This window comes from Castor canadensis, chromosome 11 (assembly GCF_047511655.1).
Source record: "Castor canadensis chromosome 11, mCasCan1.hap1v2, whole genome shotgun sequence".
NCBI classification, from domain to species: domain Eukaryota; kingdom Metazoa; phylum Chordata; class Mammalia; order Rodentia; family Castoridae; genus Castor; species Castor canadensis.
The window spans coordinates 14,759,304-14,778,774 of record NC_133396.1 but is presented as its reverse complement, the minus strand read 5'-3'; the positions used below and the strand labels follow the sequence as shown (position 1 = coordinate 14,778,774).

The following is a 19,471-nucleotide window of genomic DNA, read 5'->3' as shown; positions in this document are numbered from 1 at the left end:
CTCTGAGTATGTTGCAGGAGATCATTCGTTCAGTCCCACCCTGTGAGGGGCGCGCTGCTTTGTCTGTTTCATAGATGAGGAAGCAAAGACTCAGGGAGGGAAGTTAGTAACAAGTGCAGGATTTGAGCCTAAGTATTGTGGCTCCAGTGTATAACCACTGCACTGCACTACCCCTGTGTACTGTCACCCACATCCCCCCCCCACAGACACACACACCACTGACACTATTTTCCGCCCAGCTCTGTGGCTCTCCCAGTTTGTTCAAAGGGAGTGGCATGGCCCAGAATGGTGGCATAGTCAGCTCCTTGGGCACTGTCCCCTCCCACCACCACTACCCCCAGGCTTCAGAGAAGTAGGTGTCTGCCAGAGGGCAGAGGGCATTCTGCCAGCGAGCATAGGGACCCATGATCTTCGCATCCATGGCACTTGATCACTTTCTCTGGACTACTGTGAAGAAGGGGAAGTGACTAGGGCACAGGTACCCATGCCACAGAGCCCCCATGGGAACATGACTTCTATCCCCCTCCCCCTCCTTGCCTGAGGAGGCTATTTCTGTCCCAGGCAGGAGCCGTGTGCAAACCCTGCTGACCCAGAGAGCAGCTAATTCCCATCTCAGATGTGTTTCTGGCAACTGAATGCCTCCCCCCGCCCAGAGAAAGAAAAGAAAGACCAATAAATATGGGTGGGGGGCCATAAAGGCAGAAAGGGAGCTAGAGGACATGGCAGGGTGTGTGAAAATCACCCTGACACATTGTCCCAAAGAGGGTTTTAATATTTTTTAAAGATACTATGTTAATGTAATAGTTAAGACAATGACAAAAAGACCTTGGAGGACACTGGTAGAGCCAGACAGTGACACACACAGAGAAGATGGTCAAGGGCAATAGATTCACACATACAAACTCCCCTACCCCTTCTTGCTCTCTCACACAGGTAGCCCTGCCTCAGGCCCCAGAGAGTAAGAACCTGGCTATGCCTCTGGCTGACAGGAGCCAGCACCTCCCACCCCAGCCAGCTTCACCTTTCTCCCTCTGCACAGGGACAGATGGGCTGGTGGGAGAAAGGACCAACACATAATGGATCTCTGGGGGTGCCCTTCACATTGTAGTCTAAGTGATGCATGATGACTGGAAACCTGGGCTGTCCTGGCTATGATATTGGTCCTAAGGCAAATCACTCTCTCTCTGAGACTGGGTTTCCTCATCTGTAAAATGCTGAGCTGGCCTCAGAGTTAATCATGCTCTTCCCTGCATCCTACATGTAATAACGTCCAACATGTTTGGAGCACCTATTATGTATCTATATATTGATCTTTTAATAGTAACAACAGTGTGAGGAATACTGGGATCATCCCCATTTTACAGATGAGTAAACTGAGTCACATAGCAGTTAAGCAACTTGCCTCAGGACACATATCTAGTAAACTGGGGTTCAGAACCAGGCAGTATGGTTTCAAAGTCTGTGCGCCTTAGTCTCTATCACCAAGTAAACTCTGCAATTTTGGATTTGGTCAAGTGTCTGCCTCAACTAGCCTGTGGGCTTCCTGAGGCCACTTGCTCATGGGAGGGGACAGAGGGTGACCAGTAGCCTCTTAAATTCCTGCCATAGGGATGGGAGGAGGGACCCAGGAGTAGATGGGGTAGGGTTCAATGTCCCCTGTAGAGAAACAGGGGCCAGGCTGCTGAGCTGAGCACAGGGTCTATTAAAAGTCTCACTTTTAATAGAGGAAAAGAAGGCTCAAAAATTAAAATTTCTAAGTTCTAGAAGCTCAGAGAATCCTGCTGTTTGTCTTATATCTCCCAATGGTGGAAGTAGAAGACCGAGCCACAGAAAGAGTCCCTGCCACCCATGGCACCTCCCCAAACCCTACCACCGCTTTGGACAGCAGAGTCCTATCATAGGCACAAGCCTCAGTTTCCATATCTGCAAAGTGGGGGTGATAACAGTCCTCCCCTCCATGAGCTGCTGTGAGCGTTGCATCAAGTGATGTTCTCTTAAATGCCCAACACATGGCTGGTCTGATCTGTAGGCCTGAGGACCCCCATGCTGGCTGAAGGTGTGGGAGGCTGGCCTGAGGCTCCCCCAATCGTTGCTTCCCAGGTCCTGAACCTGTTCCTGGCTCTCCTGCTGAGCTCCTTCAGCGCCGACAGCCTGGCAGCCTCTGACGAGGATGGCGAGATGAACAACCTGCAGGTTGCCATTGGACGCATCAAGTTGGGCATCAGCTTTGCCAAGGCCTTCCTCCTGGGGCTGCTGCACGGCAAAGTTCTGAGCCCCAAAGACACAATGCTCAGCCTCGGGGAGCCTGGGGGGGACGGGGAGGAGGGAGAGGCCGCAGAGAGCGCCCCAGAGGACGAGAAGAAGGAGCCGCCACCAGACGAGGAGGACAAGGACCTGAAAAGGGACAATCACATCCTCAACCACGTGGGCCTGCCTGATGGGCCTCCCTCCAGCATCGAGCTGGACCACCTCAACTTCATCAACAACCCCTACCTGACCATTCAGGTGCCCATCGCCTCCGAGGAGTCCGACCTGGAGATGCCCACAGAGGAGGAGACCGACACATTCTCGGAGCCTGAGGATAACAAGGTGAGCCCAGCCAGGACCCAGCTAGAGGGGTTGGGAGACAGAGATCCAACTTCAAAATTCTGTGTGACCTTGGGCAAGTCACAAAGCCTCTCTGATGCAGTTTTTCTTTCTGTAAAATGGGGTGATGGTACCTGCCCCATGGCATTATGGGCATTACATGATATGCTGCATGCCAAGTACATAGTAAACGCTGTAATGTTAACATGATTGTGAGGATGTGGTCACGCCAAAACCCACCTGGGCTCCTCTTAACCAGCAGGTGGCAATCTTGGCCAGGATGGTCTTACCTGTGGCACCCAGCTCCAGAACTGGGACCCAAGAGGCCTCTCTTAAATCTCCCTTTGGGCTTGAAGTCCCTACCAAGTCTTTACTACAGTCATCTGTTTCTGTTTAGACCCCACCCAAGGCTGACCTCAGCCTTCCGGTATGGGCCTAGATGCCGAGTCCAGGCCAGTAATTCTGAGGGTACGAGCCAGCGGGCCAATGAGAATTGGGGACACAGCCTCAGGGCAGGATCCCACCTCAGTCCATGCAGGGGCCTTACTGCTGGGCTAAGATGCCCCTCCTTTCAAGGGTGAAGGGGACTGGAATACAGGTGGTGGTCACCCCCAGAGGCTAGGGCCGAGGCTGGGACCCTTCCTGGGCCTCCCAAGGGAGCTGACTCTGAGACTAACACATGAGTGAAGTCAGGGGCCCTTCCCACCCCACCCCACCCCACCAGCCCTGGCCCTGGCTGAGCACTGGAGCCTAATGAACTTTGCTCTGAAAGCTCTTGACTCTTTATTCCCCCCAAATATGTGACACGCTGGCTTCCTGGGGGCCAAGTGCCTATCGTGCTATAAATACACCCTGAAGTATGGCATGGACCTTGACCTCGGTATGAGGAGCTTGGTGGGGGAGGGGTTTGCTACAGCACCAGGTCCAAGGCTCCAGGAGGAGAGGGGATTGGGGGGGGTGGTAAGGTTGCGGGGGGGCGGGGTGGAGGGGTAGAGGGAGGGCAAACACAGCTCCAAGGGCGATCATGGGAGTTGGGGTGTACAGGTGAGGCAACCAGTTCAGTGGATGCCCTGGGTGAACTAACATTCTGTGCTTTAGTTTCTCTATCGACTGGAAACGACCCATTCACTCCTAGTTTTCTGATCAACTGTTCTGAATGCAGAGCAGCCCTCCCCCCAAGCTGCCCACTCCATCTTCCCCTTTGAGGGCCTCACCTCCAACTATGAAGAGTCCCCTTGGGGAGTAGAGGCCAAGATGGGACAGGGAAGCTAGACTGGGACAGCACCAGGAGGTGGTGGGAGGAGGCCTGGCCAGGCTGGAGCACCACCTCCACCCCCTACCCCTGACTCCGATCAGGTTCCCTTGGCTCCAGACCGGGGCCTTGGCTATGGAAAACTTTCCGTCCTTCTGGATCTCTCAGCCAAACAGACCCTGGGGTTGGGAAGGTGCAGACACTGAGGGCACAACGTGCCTGTTCTCTGCAGACTGTGTCAGCCCAGCTCCATCCTGACCCCCTTTCCTACCCCTGCCCCCTCCAAAATACCTGCAGGCCACTTCCTCTGTTGATCCCTTCACCCTCCCCATGCCTCCCAGGACCCCAGCTGACTGAACCTCCACCAAACCATCCCCCACCCCAGCTCCTGTCCCTCAGCCTTCTCCCTTACCTAAGGTCCTCACCTGTCTCTTGGTGTCCTCACTGCCCCTTCCCAGTCCTTAAGTGCCATCAGGGCAGGACCTTTGCCACATTCATCACTATGGTTCTTCTGCCAGGGCACAGTGCAGATCCTGCACAGGACTGAGGGAATGAATGAGTAAGTGAATGAATGAATGAGTGAATGAATGAATGAATGAATGGAGTCTGCTCCACCCTCTTTCTCCTCCCCCTCTGGCCTCCCATCTTGCCCCACTTGGTGGGAGGATGACTGGGTATCTCAGGCCCTAGGAGTCACATAACCTTTGGCTCCTGCAGAAACCGCTGCAGCCCCTCTACGATGGGAACTCCTCCGTCTGCAGCACAGCTGACTACAAGCCCCCAGAGGAGGACCCTGAGGAGCAGGCCGAGGAGAACCCTGAGGGGGAGCAGCCTGAAGAGTGCTTCACTGAGGGTGAGTGCGCGCCTGTGGAATAGCACCTCACCTGGCCTGGGTGCCTTCCCCAGCTCAGTGTCCCTATTAGGAGCAGGCTATGCCAGGGCCAGAGCAGTGCTGCACCCTGGGCAAGCTAATGCCTGGGTCTTACTCCTCAGGAGACAGTGCTGGAGAGACATTTTTGTCCAAAGGGCCTGAGCTGGGGAGTGAAACCCTCCTGGGGGGAGTAGAGGAGGCTGGGGACAGCTGTGGCCTGAGCCCCTGGTTTGCTGATCATGGTTCCTCTGCACGCCCATCCCTGCAATAGCTGACACATGAGTGTGGTGGGCTGTGGACCTGAGCCCCCCACATGAGCCAGATGGAGCCAGGCATGGGGAGGAGGTGGGACACTGGTCTGGGGGGATAGGGTAGGGGGAAGGCTGGAGAGGGGCATCCTAGGCAGCCCCAGGACTGTAATGTGGCACCTGCCCTGCCCTGCAGCCTGTGTGCAGCGCTTCCCCTGCCTCTATGTGGACATCTCCCAGGGCCGTGGAAAGATGTGGTGGACCCTCCGCAGGGCCTGCTTCAAGATTGTGGAGCACAACTGGTTCGAGACCTTCATTGTTTTCATGATCCTGCTCAGCAGTGGGGCCCTGGTAGGTGCTACCCCAGGTGACAGGGCAAGGGCCAGGGTAAGTGCCATCCCTTCCCCCCGACTCCCTTCCTTTCACACCAGGGATGGATGCAGCCTGGACAGTCCCGAACCCAGAGACTCGTAGAGGGGACTCACCTATACCTTCAGGATATGTTCTAGAATGCATCAGCTTCTTCTTCTTATTCTTTTTTTTTTTTTTTGGTGGGATTGGGGTTTGAACTCAGGGCTTCCCACTTGCAAAGCAGGTGCTTTGCCACTTGAGCCACTCCTCCAGTCCATTTTTCTCTGGTTATTTTGGAGATGGGGTCTCGTTTGCCCAAGCTGGCCTCAAACCGCAATCCACCCAATCTCAGCCTCTCAAACAGCTAGGATTACAAGCATGAGCCACCACATCTGGCTGCATTAGCTTCTTAAAGTGACAGATGTTCCCCCCACCCTTTGTTCTATAGACCCTCACTGTGTATACTCACTGGCCAATGAGGAAGGGGTGGGCCCTGGGAATTTTGGATTAAGGTAGGGGGCAGAAATGTGGAACCCCCAGTAGATGATCAAGAACCTTCCCACAGGGAAGCTCACCCCTCCCCTCCATAGTGAGGAGATATCCACAGCTGCCCCCCAATCTGGCTCCCATGGCAGACCCCTGGGAGCCAGCAGCATCAGGCAGGGTAGGGGGCTTGGCTGCTGCCCCAGTCTCCCAACCCCTGACCACCCACGGGCCATACTGGTGCCTTCAGGCCTTTGAGGACATCTACATTGAGCAGCGGCGAGTTATCCGGACCATCCTGGAGTACGCCGACAAGATCTTCACCTACATCTTCATCATAGAGATGCTGCTCAAGTGGGTGGCCTATGGCTTCAAGGTGTACTTCACCAACGCCTGGTGCTGGCTGGACTTCCTCATCGTGGACGTGAGTCCACCTGGTCCTGGCCCCATAGCCAGAGTGGGAAGCTGTGTGGCCAAAGACCTTAGGGAGCCCAGGTCCTGAGAGATAGGACCTGTCTGGGGCCACATGTAGAGTCATACCCCAAGATCAGCCCTGCCCTCCAAAAAAACCCCAGCCTCTGGCCTCTTAGACACAGCAGCCCAGGAAGGGGGAATGAAAGACCACTCTTTTCCTATGCGGAAGGACTTAGGACCCTTGGCAATATGAGTGCAGGGTTTTCATATCCTCTTCGATGGGCTTACAGGCTGGTGAAGGAGGTGAGCACCATCCCACCATTGTCCCCAGTGAGCTTGGCTCTAGAAAGGCTGAGACAGGTCCCAGGCTGCTCTACTCATAAGATAGGGCCACCCATTAAGGAGGCAGTCTGAGGGAGACAACCAGAAGGAGCTGTGAATTCAGGAAGACCACCTCCTGGGGTGGGCCATCCCCAGGAGCTGTGTCTTGGGCTTGAGGGGAGGCCAGGGCCCTGCCCTCCCTGACCACCTACCCTTCCCTCTGCAGGTCTCCATCATCAGCCTGGTAGCCAACTGGCTGGGTTACTCGGAGCTGGGACCCATCAAATCCCTTCGCACGCTGCGGGCCCTGCGTCCCCTGAGAGCACTGTCTCGATTTGAGGGCATGAGGGTGCGTGCTGAGGGGGCTCCTGAGGAGGGTGGGGATGGGGGAGCACAGGGCTTGAGCTACTGATGGCCCCTCTCCATTGCACCTGTAATGGTCTCTGCCACCACTGGGGGCAGCAGAGGCTGCTGTAATGCTCAGGAGGTTTCAAGGCAGGGAGAAGACAGGGGGAAGGAAAGCAAGCCTGCCAGTTTATGGGTGTCACTCACTCCTCACTTCAGTCTGGGTGAGGGCCCTAAAACACAAGCAAGTATGAAGGTGTTTGGGCTTCAGCTCTGAGCCTGCTCTGCCTTGAGTTTGGGGTTGTGCTCAGAGTCACACCCTTGAACTTGCCCCTAAGGCCCTTGAAAGCAGAAGTGACAGGTAAACACAGGGACTGGGAAAGACCAATGGGATTTCCCCAGAAAGAGAGGTCTGCTAAGAACAAGTCCACAGGGACCCTGTGAATTGGCTGGTTGCTGGCCCACAGCAAGCTCAGCCTCGGCTAATACAAGAGGCCAGCCCAATGCTGGCCTGGAGCTGGGGACCTCTCCCCACTGAGGGGAAATAACCTGCTCATAGCCACACAGCTGGGTATTGTCCAGACCAGGGGTAGAGCTGCCTTAGGCACCACAGACTTCTGCCATCAACTCTGTGTAGAGGTCATGAAACAACTCCTCCTTAAAAAGGGACAATTCTCAGATTGAACCCAGACTGAAACAGTTTGGTGAGCCCATTTGACTGAGGCTAGTCAGGGACAGAACTCCAGCCCTGAGATCCTGCTGCTTGGCACACTCTGGTGGCCTCTTTTCTATGTCTCTATCACTAAGGCCATGAGCCAATGAGCAGGACCAAGTCACGTGGGCTGAATTTCCTATGGGGGCCGAGGAAAGACTGTTTGTGTCTTGCCTGGTGAGCCATGACCAGGCTGCTTCCAGAGAAGCCTGGTGCCCCACTCTGGCCTGATGATGCCAGCCAAGCAGAGAGCCCTCCCCACCCACCAGGCTGGCAGCTCCCCAGCTCTCTCCTTCACCCCGCCACACATACACTCCAGCAGATGGCTTCTGCCCCTAGGCCCTCACATTGGCCCTCCACTGGGTGGCCCTCCCTGAGTGACATTGCCCAGCTCTGCCTGGTCCCCTGGTTGCTTACGACTGGACAGCCCTTTTTCAGAGGCATGGGAGGGGCTCCGGCAATGACCTCCACCCTGACCCCCAGGTGGTGGTGAATGCCCTCTTGGGAGCCATCCCCTCCATCATGAATGTGCTTCTGGTCTGCCTTATCTTCTGGCTCATCTTCAGTATCATGGGTGTCAACTTGTTTGCTGGCAAGTTCTACTACTGCATCAACACCACCACCTCCGAGAGATTCGACATCTCCCAAGTCAACAACAAGTCCGAGTGTGAGAGCCTCATGCATACTGGCCAGGTCCGCTGGCTCAACGTCAAGGTCAACTATGACAACGTGGGTCTGGGTTATCTCTCCCTCCTCCAGGTGGTGAGTGCCCAGAACTGGGATAGAGGTGTCCACAAATGTCTTCTACCTGGACCCACTGTCACTCCTTGTGAGGGGGGCCACCCACGCTGTGGTGGGACACGGAGATAGTGTCCAGATCTCTCTGTTTCATGCTCGCTTTGGCAGCACATATACCTGAAATTGGAATGATACAGATCTCTCTGTTCTGTATTTGATAGCTGCCCAGTGGGGCTCTGGCAGGTGGCCTCTGAAGAGGGCCAGGTTGGGGTAGGGAGGGAAACTCATGAATAATGGAAAAACAGGGGATAGCCCCCTCCCCTCACAATTTACCATGCTCTTCTAGGCCACCTTCAAAGGTTGGATGGACATCATGTACGCGGCCGTGGACTCCCGGGAGGTGAGTCGTGTCATCAAGATGTGACTCATGAGCAAGAGAGGGGAGAGATGGCACAGCTGCATGTTCAGCCCTTCCCACCCCGCCATACTATCTCCTTGGGAGCCCCAGAAGCCTGGGGGTAGGTGGGTCCTGCTTTTAGTACTTTGGGGAGCAGGGAGAAACCATAGTGTACCTCACACTGTCCCATCCTGTGACCCCTACAGAAGGAGGAGCAGCCTCAATATGAAGTGAATCTCTACATGTACCTCTACTTCGTCATCTTCATCATCTTCGGGTCCTTTTTCACACTCAACCTCTTCATCGGTGTCATCATTGACAACTTCAACCAGCAGAAGAAGAAGATGAGTATCTGGCCCGCTTTCCTGGGTCTCCAACCTCCCCTCCTTTGTCCTCACTCTTTCCTGTAGTCCAGTTTTCTGAACAGCCCTGTGCAGTCCCTGGCACAGCCGGCAGAGTCGAGGCGGCAAGCCTGGGCCTGAATGCCACCAGGGGATCTTGAACAGTGACTTGGCCTCCTGAACCTCAGTTTCTTCAGCTAGAAAATGAGATGGATACAGAGTGTGATGGTGTACATCTCTAATCATGGGACTTGGGAGGCAGAAGCAGGAGGATCAGGAGTTTGAGGCCAGTCCAGGCTACATTGTGAGACCCTGTCTCAGCAAAAAGTTAAATGCAGTAGATGCAACCTAACTTGCTAGGTTATTCTAAGGACCCTAAGATTCTGATGTCAGAAATTGACCCGAAAGTAAAAATCGGTCCCCTTCCCTCTGTCACCACTTACTTCTCTGGACCTTTAACACCTCTAGGCTTCCTTCCCCTCTCATCGATTCGTCTCTGGTCCCCTCCAGGGCCCCCTCCCAGTTCTCACCAGGTGCCTTTGTAGGGGTGGGGGCTATCTTAAGGGTGGTATCTAAGGGGGGGATCCTGGAGGCAGAGAAGGGGGCTTCTCCCAGCCTTACAGGCCCTTTCCCACTATACTTTGGAGGGAAAGACATCTTCATGACGGAGGAACAGAAGAAATACTATAACGCCATGAAGAAGCTTGGCTCCAAGAAGCCCCAGAAGCCTATTCCCCGGCCCCAGGTACCAGCCCACTGGGCCCTCCTGTGGCCTGTACCAGGCATCTGCTTGAGGGGGCTGATGGCAGTCAAATGTACCCTGCCCTCTGCCCACTAGGCTTGTGTCCTGGGGTGAGGTGGGGTCCGCCTGTAGGGAGCTGTAACCTTGACAAAGCAGCTCATGCACACACAGCGGCTGCCACTAGACTCCCATCACTGCTTTAACCGCTCATCTGGCCCTGCACAGCCTCCCAGGGCCATCCTCCTCATTTGGAACTCTCAGTGGCCTCTGGGGCAGGGATTCCAACAGGGAGGAGAAAGAGGATGTCCAAACATGCTTCCCAATGAGCAATGACTTTGGGAGAAGGGTGAGAGGTGGCTAGGGGACTTGAGTGAAGAAAGATCTCAGAGCAGGGAGGGATGCCCATGGGTGCATAGAGTGATGTGGTCCCAGACTCCACCACCAGCCGTGATGGCTTCTCTCTCTCTCTCTGTCTCTGTCTCCCCTCTCCATCACACTGACTGTCCCTTCCTTCCTTCCTTCCTTCCTTCATTCCTTCCTTCCTTCCTTCCTTCCTCTCTCTCTCTCTCTCTCTCTGTCTCTTCCCCCTCCCCACTCCCATCATGCTGGCTGTTGTGTCCCTGCCTGGCCCCCGTCTCTCTGGGTACTGTCATGTCCACACGTGTGATGCTGCAGAACAAGATCCAGGGCCTGGTGTATGACTTTGTGACGAAGCAGGTGTTCGACATCACCATCATGATCCTCATCTGCCTCAACATGGTCACCATGATGGTGGAAACAGACGAGCAGAGCCAGCTGAAGGTGGACATCTTGTACACCATCAACATGGTGTTCATTATCGTCTTCACCGGGGAGTGCGTGCTCAAGATGTTCGCCTTGCGCCAGTACTACTTCACCGTGGGCTGGAACATCTTCGACTTTGTGGTTGTCATCCTGTCCATCGTGGGTGAGCGGCAGGGCAGCGCCGGGACAGGTCCTTTAGTCCTTAGGAAGGCCTTCCTCCTGCACACACACCTGCGCGTGCACCTGGCACACTCACCTACACAAACGGGTGCCTGCCATTCACTTTTTTTTTTCTGTACTGAGAATTGAACACAGGGCCTCACACTTGCCAGGCAAGTGCTTTTAGTTTGCTTTTTGGGTCGGGTCTCTTGTTCTTCCCTAGGATGGCCTCAGACCTCAATCCTCCTACCTCCCAAGTGGCTGGGATTACAGATATGAATCACCATACCTGACTTGTTTTTGAGATTGAGCCTTGCTGACTTTTTGCCTAGGCTGGGCTCAAACCATGATCCTCTTTTCTCTGCCTCCTGTGTAGCTGGGATTGTTGTGTGCCAGCAAGCCTGTTGCCCTTCACTTTTTTTCTCAGCAGTACTGGGGTTTGAACCCACTGCTTTGCACTTGCCAGGCAGGTGCTCTACCACTTGATCCAGGCCTCCAGGCCTTTTTGCTCTTATTTTGGAGATGGGGTCTCACTTTTGCCCAGGCTGTCCTGGACTGTGATTCTTCTATATATGCTTCCCACTGTGGCTGGGATGACATGCTGTCTGCACTCAGCTTTTTCTCTGTTGAGATGGTGTCTTGTGAACTTTTTTGCCCAAGAACTGCAGTCCTCCTGATCTCATGCTCCCAGGAATCTTAGGATGACAGGCGTGCACCACCACACCCCGCTATTGGCAGAGATGGGGTCTTACAAACATTTTTCCCTGGCTGGCTTTGAACCACAATCTTCCTGATCTCAGTCTCTCAAGTAGCAAGGATTACATGTGTGAGGCACTGGTGCCCGCCTCTGTCTGTCATTCCTAACGCACAAAGGTGTGCGTGGTTACAGCCAGCCAGCCATCTCTGCACACATAAATACACCTGAAGAAACACACTGACCTGACCAGTACCTCATGCTCAGTGCCCGTGTACTGAGTCCAACGCATAAGAGACGGCCCCAGCGCCTGTACTTACTGACGCGCACCGCCACGCGTGCGACCGTGACGGTGACTAACCTGTGTTTATTAAGCATCCTCTCTGTGCTGGCACTGTGCCGTGCGCTTTACAGGCAGCATCTCACTCGCTGTCCATGGTCATGCCTCGAGGTGAGCACGGTTACTACCCCACTTTACAGATGAGGAAACCGAGGCAGACAAGGCGCATGCCCACAGCTGTTCTCGCTACCTCACCCCCTCTCCCCTATGCCGTCTGCAAGCAGCCTTAGGAATGGGCCTCACCCTCACTTCTTCACCTTTGTCATATCCCACCTCCAGTTGTCAGGACAAAGGAGCCACTGGGCTACTTTGGAGAGCCCAGTCTGATGGAGTTGTGCTGGGAGGGTTGATCTCCACCTGCTCCTCTCAGGGGCAGAGCACACCAAGCTGGGCTCCCTGAGTCCCACTTGCCCCCCACTTCCTGACCCGGCCTCTGCTCCTCCCTGCAGGCCTGGCGCTCTCTGACCTGATCCAGAAATACTTTGTGTCACCCACATTGTTTCGCGTGATCCGCCTGGCGCGGATCGGACGTGTCCTGCGGCTGATCCGTGGGGCCAAGGGCATCCGGACACTGCTCTTTGCCCTTATGATGTCGCTGCCTGCCCTCTTCAATATTGGCCTCCTCCTCTTCCTGGTCATGTTTATCTACTCCATCTTCGGCATGTCTAACTTTGCCTACGTCAAGAAGGAGTCGGGCATCGATGACATGTTCAACTTTGAGACCTTCGGCAATAGCATCATCTGCCTCTTTGAGATCACCACATCAGCTGGTTGGGACGGGCTTCTGAACCCCATCCTCAACAGCGGACCCCCAGACTGCGACCCCACACTGGAGAACCCAGGCACCAGTGTCAGGGGTGACTGTGGTAACCCGTCCATTGGTATCTGCTTCTTCTGCAGTTACATCATCATCTCCTTCCTCATCGTGGTCAACATGTACATCGCCATCATCCTGGAGAACTTCAACGTGGCCACCGAGGAGAGCAGTGAGCCCCTCGGTGAGGATGACTTTGAGATGTTCTACGAGACGTGGGAGAAGTTCGACCCCGACGCTACCCAGTTCATTGAATACAGCCGCCTCTCTGACTTCGTGGACACCCTGCAGGAGCCGCTAAGGATTGCCAAGCCTAACAAGATCAAGCTGATCACGCTGGACCTGCCCATGGTGCCCGGAGACAAGATCCACTGCCTGGACATCCTCTTTGCGCTGACCAAAGAGGTGCTGGGCGACTCTGGGGAAATGGACTCCCTCAAGCAGACCATGGAGGAGAAGTTCATGGCGGCCAACCCTTCCAAGGTCTCCTACGAGCCCATCACCACCACCCTCAAGAGGAAGCAGGAGGAAGTATGCGTCATCAAGATCCAGAGGGCTTACCGCCGACACCTGCTGCAGCGCTCCGTGAAGCAGGCATCCTACATGTACCGCCACAGCCAGGATGGCAGTGGGGATGGGGCCCCCGAGAAGGAGGGACTGATCGCCAGTGCCATGAACAAGATGTATGGCCCAGAGAATGGGAACAGCAGCATACAGAGCCAGGGGGAGGAGGAGGGCTCCACGGGAGACATGGGACCTGCCACGGAGCTCACACCCGTCAATCCTTTAGACGCTGCCCTGCCTCCCTCCCCACCACCCGGGCAGTTAGTGCGCCCAGGGGTCAAAGAGTCTCTTGTCTAGCGGGGAGCATAAAAGTGGCCAACTGAGCCTTGACACAGGCCTGAAGCTTCCCTGAGGGGCTCCCACTCAAAGTGAGAGAGAAGGGCTTTGAGTTTGGGGCTGTGTCCTGGGCTGATGCCCGAGCCCAGGAAAATGGCATTTGCACTCAGGGCTCAGGCCTCCTGAGGCCCCTGCCTCATCTTACCTCCTTTTGTGCCCTCCCATCCCTCCTCTTGACCTGGGGGAGATCAGAACATCCAAATGTCTGCCCCCTCTGCTTGGGGAGGAGCCAGCTTACAATGGAGGGATTTGGCTGCCTGCTGTCACCAGAGTCTTAAGAGTTACTGGCCTCTCCCCAGGGAGTGGCTCAGGCCTCCCAGCTCCAGCCAGGACAAAGCCAAGTCTTAACCTCAAAACTGGGGACACCTAACCCCAGCCCTGTCCTCTAATTCTGGGTAAGAGCTTCCCTCTGCCAGCTCAGAAATTCCCTGGAAAAGGGAAACACTACTGGTCCAGAAATTGCTCCATGAACAATTGGCCACTGGATCCTGATACATTGGGCTGGGATTGTGACTTCTGAAACCTTTTCTCAGCCATGTCCAGGCCCCTGGACAGCTCCCCTGGCTGGCCCTTAGGGGAAGAGCAGAAGGAAGGATTCCACTCAGAAATTGCTTTTTTTTTCCTAGGAAGCATGGCTGGGTAGTACAGGCTGGGTTCCACCAGCTGTATTGATTTACTTGGCCTGAGCATCTGGACCCCTCAGGGAGGGAGGGCTGGGGACCCAGAAGATTCTGTTCCTTTCCTCTCTCCCGCTTCATGTCTTCATTAGACCACCAGGGCTCCTCGTAGCCCCATCAAGCCATAGAGGTCCCTCCCTTCTTACGTGGCACATGTCCATCTCTTCCTCCGTCCCCATCCTTTCCCACCTCCTCAAAGTGACCTAAGAATGTTACAGTCGAGCCCATGTGAGAGGTGTCAACACTGGAACAGGCAGCAGAGAAGGCTCAGCTGGCTTGGGCTCAACTTTCCAGCCTGGAAAGCCACTTCCACTGGCACTGCTCATCTGGACATGGCTACTACACCAGGCTCTTCTAGCTCCCAGAGGACAGAGGCCAGGCTTGAAGGAGGGAATGAGAGTTCTGCTCAGGGGTCTCTGGATTCAGTCATTTGTCTGTGTACCTGTGTGGCTGTGCATCTGTTTATAGGCCTGATGGATAGTGAGTGTGTGTGTGTGTGTGTGTGTGTGTGTGTACCACTGTGTAGAAGTGCCTGTAGGTGCATATCTTTGTATCTTCCTGTCTATATGTGTCAGTGTGCCCTGAAGAGTCTGTGGTCTGTGTGTGTGCAGCTGGTGTGTGTGTGTGTGTGTGTGTGTGTGTGTCTTTAGTGTAGGCCTGTCCATATGAATGTGTTGTGAAGGTGTGAGTGTGAACACGTGTGGTAAGTTTTGCACACCGAGTCCCCTGATGACGTCAGTTCCTCTTCTTTTTCTTCTTGTTTCTCACAAGCCATTTTATTAAAACTCAGGAAGCAAACCCCAGTCCCATAAAAAGACAAAAAAAAAACCAAAAAACAAAAACCTCAGGAGGCAGCAAAACCTTCAAAACAAGAAGAGTGTGCACATGTGTGTGTGTGCCTGTGTGTGCCTGTCCGTGGGCCAGTCTTCCTTGTTGACTGCTCTGCTCTCTCGTCTCACCCCATCCCACCTCAAGGTCCCTCTCCCTCCCTCCCCATGAGCTCCTCTCATCCCTTCCTGTTTTTTGTTCTCACACCCATGGCCTCAGGCCCATCCCTGTCTCCTGCCTGTGTCTCATCCTTCCTGTGATGACTCTGGCTCTTCCTTCAGAAAGTTCCCAGAGAGAGTCAGCCGCCCCCCCCCCCCCGCCCCCTCAGCACCCTCCCTCCTCCTCTCTGCCTTCCTCTCCTGGGCCCCAACTGGTGTGGCCTCCTGAAGCCTCAGGAATCTGTTGGATTGGATGCGCTCCACAGACTGTGCGCTGATTGCTAAGGAAGAGTGATGAACGGGGTCTGGCCTGTCCCTGCCTGTGGCCCCTCCCTGCGTATTGACACCGTTCCCACCTTGTCCAAGTGGAAACCAGCCCCAAGCCAGGCTGGCAGACGAGCTTCTTTGTACAGTTCTTACAATAAACTATCCCCCTGCTTTTGTTGTGTGGTCTTCTCCCTCTGTGCCTTTGTGTATACTTCTGGATGAGGACTGACAGCAGCAAGAAGGAAGACATTGGTCCCTGGACCTTGGCCCACGGGCTTCCCCAAGATGCCAAGTGGAGATGATCTGGGGAGACGGTGGAGGCTCTTCCCCTAGGCAGCACCCAGGAAATACATGTGGGGCCCTGTTGTCCCCAGCCCTTGCCCTCAGAAGCCCCCCTTAACCTCTCTGCCCTCTCAGACACCTCAAGGTGCCTCTGAGGCTCATAGGCAGTCCTTCCCTCTGCTCAGAGGTACCGTACCCCATGACTGACCCTGGTCCCTGGTTTCAGAGAGCCCAGAGTCACAGGGACCTGTGTGCAACAGAAAGTATTCTTTGTGGGGTTTTTTGTTTTTGTTTTTGTTTTTGTTTTGGCTGTATTGGGACTTGAACTCAGGGCCTCACATTTACTAGATAGGCACTCTACCACTTGAACTATTCAGCCAGCCCCAGAAACTATTCTTATATGTAAGAAACTCAGCTCACAAGGCCAGTAGTGACATGTAATTTTACACATAACTTAATTTTCTGTAATAATTTCTGACTGCCAGGGCTGAGGTCCTCCAAGTTTGTGAACCCTTCTTCCTTTCAGGGTTTCTGCACCCTTTCTCCTGGGTCCTGAGGTTACAAGGCATGGACAAGGGAAAGAAGGGTACTCATGGGCCTTGGTCCACAGGATGCCCTCAAGACATTCCTCAATTGTCTCTGCTCAGTTGTCTCACCTTGCCATTCTCTGCATGGTGGGAGAAGGCATCCAGCATCCCTAAGGTCCTCTGAGTCCACCAAGGTGCTCATCTCCTCCCAGGGGACTGGAGTCCTTGTCTCTTTACTTCTCCTCACCTCACCTGGGCCTCTCTGGCACCAGGACAGGAAGATTGCAGGGTGCCCTTGCACACCTTTCCTCTGAGCTCTGACTGGCAGAAGAAAAAAGGCAAAACCCTAGGTGGGAAACACCTATAACATAAACTCCCAATTCTGCCACCCCCTTCCTTTCACATCTCCAAGGACATAGGATGGCCGTGGGTCACACGGCACCCTATGAAGAATGCGTTATTGAGATCATTTCTGTTCTCACAAAGATGAGGAAGCTTGGTCTCTGAGGAGTTAGGAATGGGTGCTGTTGGCACGTGAGCCACAGAAATGCTGCTTCATGAATCACTGTCCCATCCTGGGCCTTTAACCCTTGGCTCTTGAATGGCCAGGGGCTAAATTATGGCATTGTGACCATCATTACTGCCTGACACATTTCCAAATGCTCCCAGGTAAAGGACACATTGAGAACCACCAGTAACTTGGAGAAACTTTGGCTGATACTTGCAGAGTTAGGATTTGAAGCTGAGTCATTCTTATTGTCCTTTTTAGTGGCCTCCTCCTGGTAAAAAGGTTTCTCTCCTCTCTCTCTCTCTCTCTCTCTCTCTCTCTCTCTCTCTCTCTCTCTCTCTCTTGGCAGTACTAGGATTTAAACCCAGGGCCTTGCCCTTGCTGGGCAGATACTCTACCACACTTCCAGCTCTTTTTCATTTTAATTATTTTTCAGATAAGGGTCTCTTTCTTTTGCCTGGGCTGACCTGGACCACAATCCTCTTACCTATGCCTCTCTCATGTACCAATAAGCATCCTGGTTTATTGATTGAGATGGGGGTCTTGCTTATTTTTTTGCCCAAACTGGCCTCCAACTTCTATCCTACCAATCTTTGCCTCCTGAGCAGCTGAGATTATAAATGTGTGCCACCATGCTTGGCTCAGCATCTCTTGTTTTGATCTATCTTCCTGGAAAGGTGAGAAAGCCACCAGATGTCACGGTGTGCAGTTCAGGACAGGTTGGAGGTGGTGGGGGTGGCTATGAGGCCTTCTGTTCTGGGAAAGAAAGGGCATCAGGAGCCCAGGATATTGTCACCAGCAAGGGAACAGCCCGGCCCTTGCCGTGACAAAGAACCCCATAGCAGTGGAGGCCCCACTGCCTCATCTCCCCTGAAAGCAAGTCCTGGCCTCTGATGAATGGGAATGAAGTCCAAAGGTCACATCTGCATCCCACCCACGGGTGATGCTAATGCAGTGAGTTTGGAGGACAGCAAGGCCCTCTGCCAACCTCCATGCCCCCATGGTTACCTGGGCCTCAGAACCAGCTTCTGAGCAGGCCCCGTGGCACATAGCCCAGACAACACATGGGTGAGTTCACACCCCACACACATTTACCCTAAGCCTTCCCTAGTAACCTCTTGACTTTGGGAGTCCCTAGCTCCTAGCAAACCAAGGCCCCCATCACCAGGGACTCAGGAGTGTAGAGTTTGCTAACAGGAGAGAGCCCCCCAGGCTTTGTCCCACTCCCTACACTGCTCACCCCATCAGCATGCGACCCCGTGGTCCCCATGTTGACCTCAGGTGATGTTCTTATTCCTGGGCTGTTTATTCTGTGTGCTGAACATCTAACACCTTTTCAGAGAAATGTTTTTCATTTGGAACATCTGGAAATAATCAAAAACATCTGGGACTGCCCAGAATGATCTGTTGCTCTGATGAAAACTTACCCCTCCCCTTCCGTCCCCAATTTCCATAGCTCAGGCACTGGCCTACACTCCTCCCCCACCCAGTTAGGTGAGGTGTAGGTCCAGGACAGAGATGAGGGGCCCAGACCCTCTATCTTACAACCCAACTGTGGGAAGAGGGTCCCCACCTCTCTAAACTCAGGCTGCTCTGCCAGCCACACAGGCTGCTTAGAAAGAGAAGGTCGTCGGGACAGTGAGATGTGGACAGAGGGCACTGAGGATCTAACATCTGTCTTCTCCTGGGAGTCAGGGGACAAGAGTGAGAAAGAAGGTGCCAGGAGACATGGCACAAAAAGGTTGTGCTGCAGGTCTGAGGCTTGCAAGCTTGTCACGTCCTTCTGTGCAGGTTGCACCCTATACAAGGACATCCCCCAAGAGGCGTTGTATGGGACCCTGGGACAGGGTACAGCTGAGCTTAGATGAACCTTGAATGCTACGGTTCCATCTCCTGCCCTGCTGGCCACGGGCTACAGCCAGAGAGTCTTTTAGTTTCAGAACCTCAGGGTTCCCTGACACTAGCCCTGTGCCCCAACCAGGACTGCTGGAGATTTGGACAACACTTTAGTGCCCACACAACCCCTTGGAGAAGCTCTCGGATTGTCTCTACCTAAGTTCAACCTCTTCAGCAGCCCACAATGTGAGGAAGGGAGCTTCTCACTAGGGCCTAGACCATGTCTTTTCCGAAGTGACCAACACATTCAGCCTGCTCTTGGCTCAAGAATCTCTGTGGCTCCCTTCCCCCACAGTACCAACTTCTGACATGGCTACCTGCACTCCACACAAGAAGTTCTGCTCTGGGTCCCTCCAGGTTCCTGGTGTGGATCCATCTATGGCTGACCCTGGCCCCTGAACTGGCCTTCCTCAGTGCTCCTCTTCCCACAGGGCAAGGTGGTCCAGGACAGAGGATCCCTGTCAGATTCAGTGGTACGACTAGTTTGTGTCTTGCTAAGTGCCAAGGAATGAAGACTGGCCAGGCACTGCTCTTCCAGGAACTGGTAGGCAGCAGATGAAAAGCTAGCAGGCCCAGGGAATGACCAGAGTGGGGTGGGGACAGAGGGAGAGAAACACAGGCTGTCCCAGGAAGATTCAGAAGCTCCCCTCCTAGGGGTTCTACTGAAGATCTTAGCTGTACTGACCAAGTCAGCAACCTTTAAGCCTTAGTGGCCCAGCTGATGAGAGCCCGCCCTCTCCCAGGGTCCCCAGGGTCCTTTGAGAGCTGGTGCCTCCCCTGGGTCCCAATTTGCATGGCAGGAAGGGGCCTGGGGGGGCGGGTAAGAGGCGGGGAAGG

The 19,471-nt window shown here is 54.3% G+C and overlaps 1 protein-coding gene across 3 annotated transcripts in view; it reads left to right on the top strand.

Moving 5' to 3' along the window:
- The window catches only part of Scn4a (sodium voltage-gated channel alpha subunit 4), a 45,150-nt gene extending 29,570 nt beyond the window's left edge, over positions 1-15,580 (top strand). For 2 of the 3 annotated variants that reach the window (XM_074045410.1, XM_074045411.1), the window contains 11 exons: positions 2,101-2,589; positions 4,556-4,691; positions 5,154-5,344; positions 6,042-6,215; positions 6,753-6,875; positions 8,067-8,345; positions 8,668-8,721; positions 8,925-9,062; positions 9,700-9,804; positions 10,477-10,747; positions 12,227-15,580. In XM_074045410.1, coding sequence (XP_073901511.1) covers positions 2,101-2,589; positions 4,556-4,691; positions 5,154-5,344; positions 6,042-6,215; positions 6,753-6,875; positions 8,067-8,345; positions 8,668-8,721; positions 8,925-9,062; positions 9,700-9,804; positions 10,477-10,747; positions 12,227-13,452 — 3,186 coding nt within the window. In that variant the 3' untranslated portion in view covers positions 13,453-15,580. The remainder of the gene's footprint in view (positions 1-2,100; positions 2,590-4,555; positions 4,692-5,153; positions 5,345-6,041; positions 6,216-6,752; positions 6,876-8,066; positions 8,346-8,667; positions 8,722-8,924; positions 9,063-9,699; positions 9,805-10,476; positions 10,748-12,226) is intronic. The other variant, XM_074045412.1, reaches the window with a different exon arrangement.
- The last annotated feature ends 3,891 nt before the right edge of the window (positions 15,581-19,471 follow it).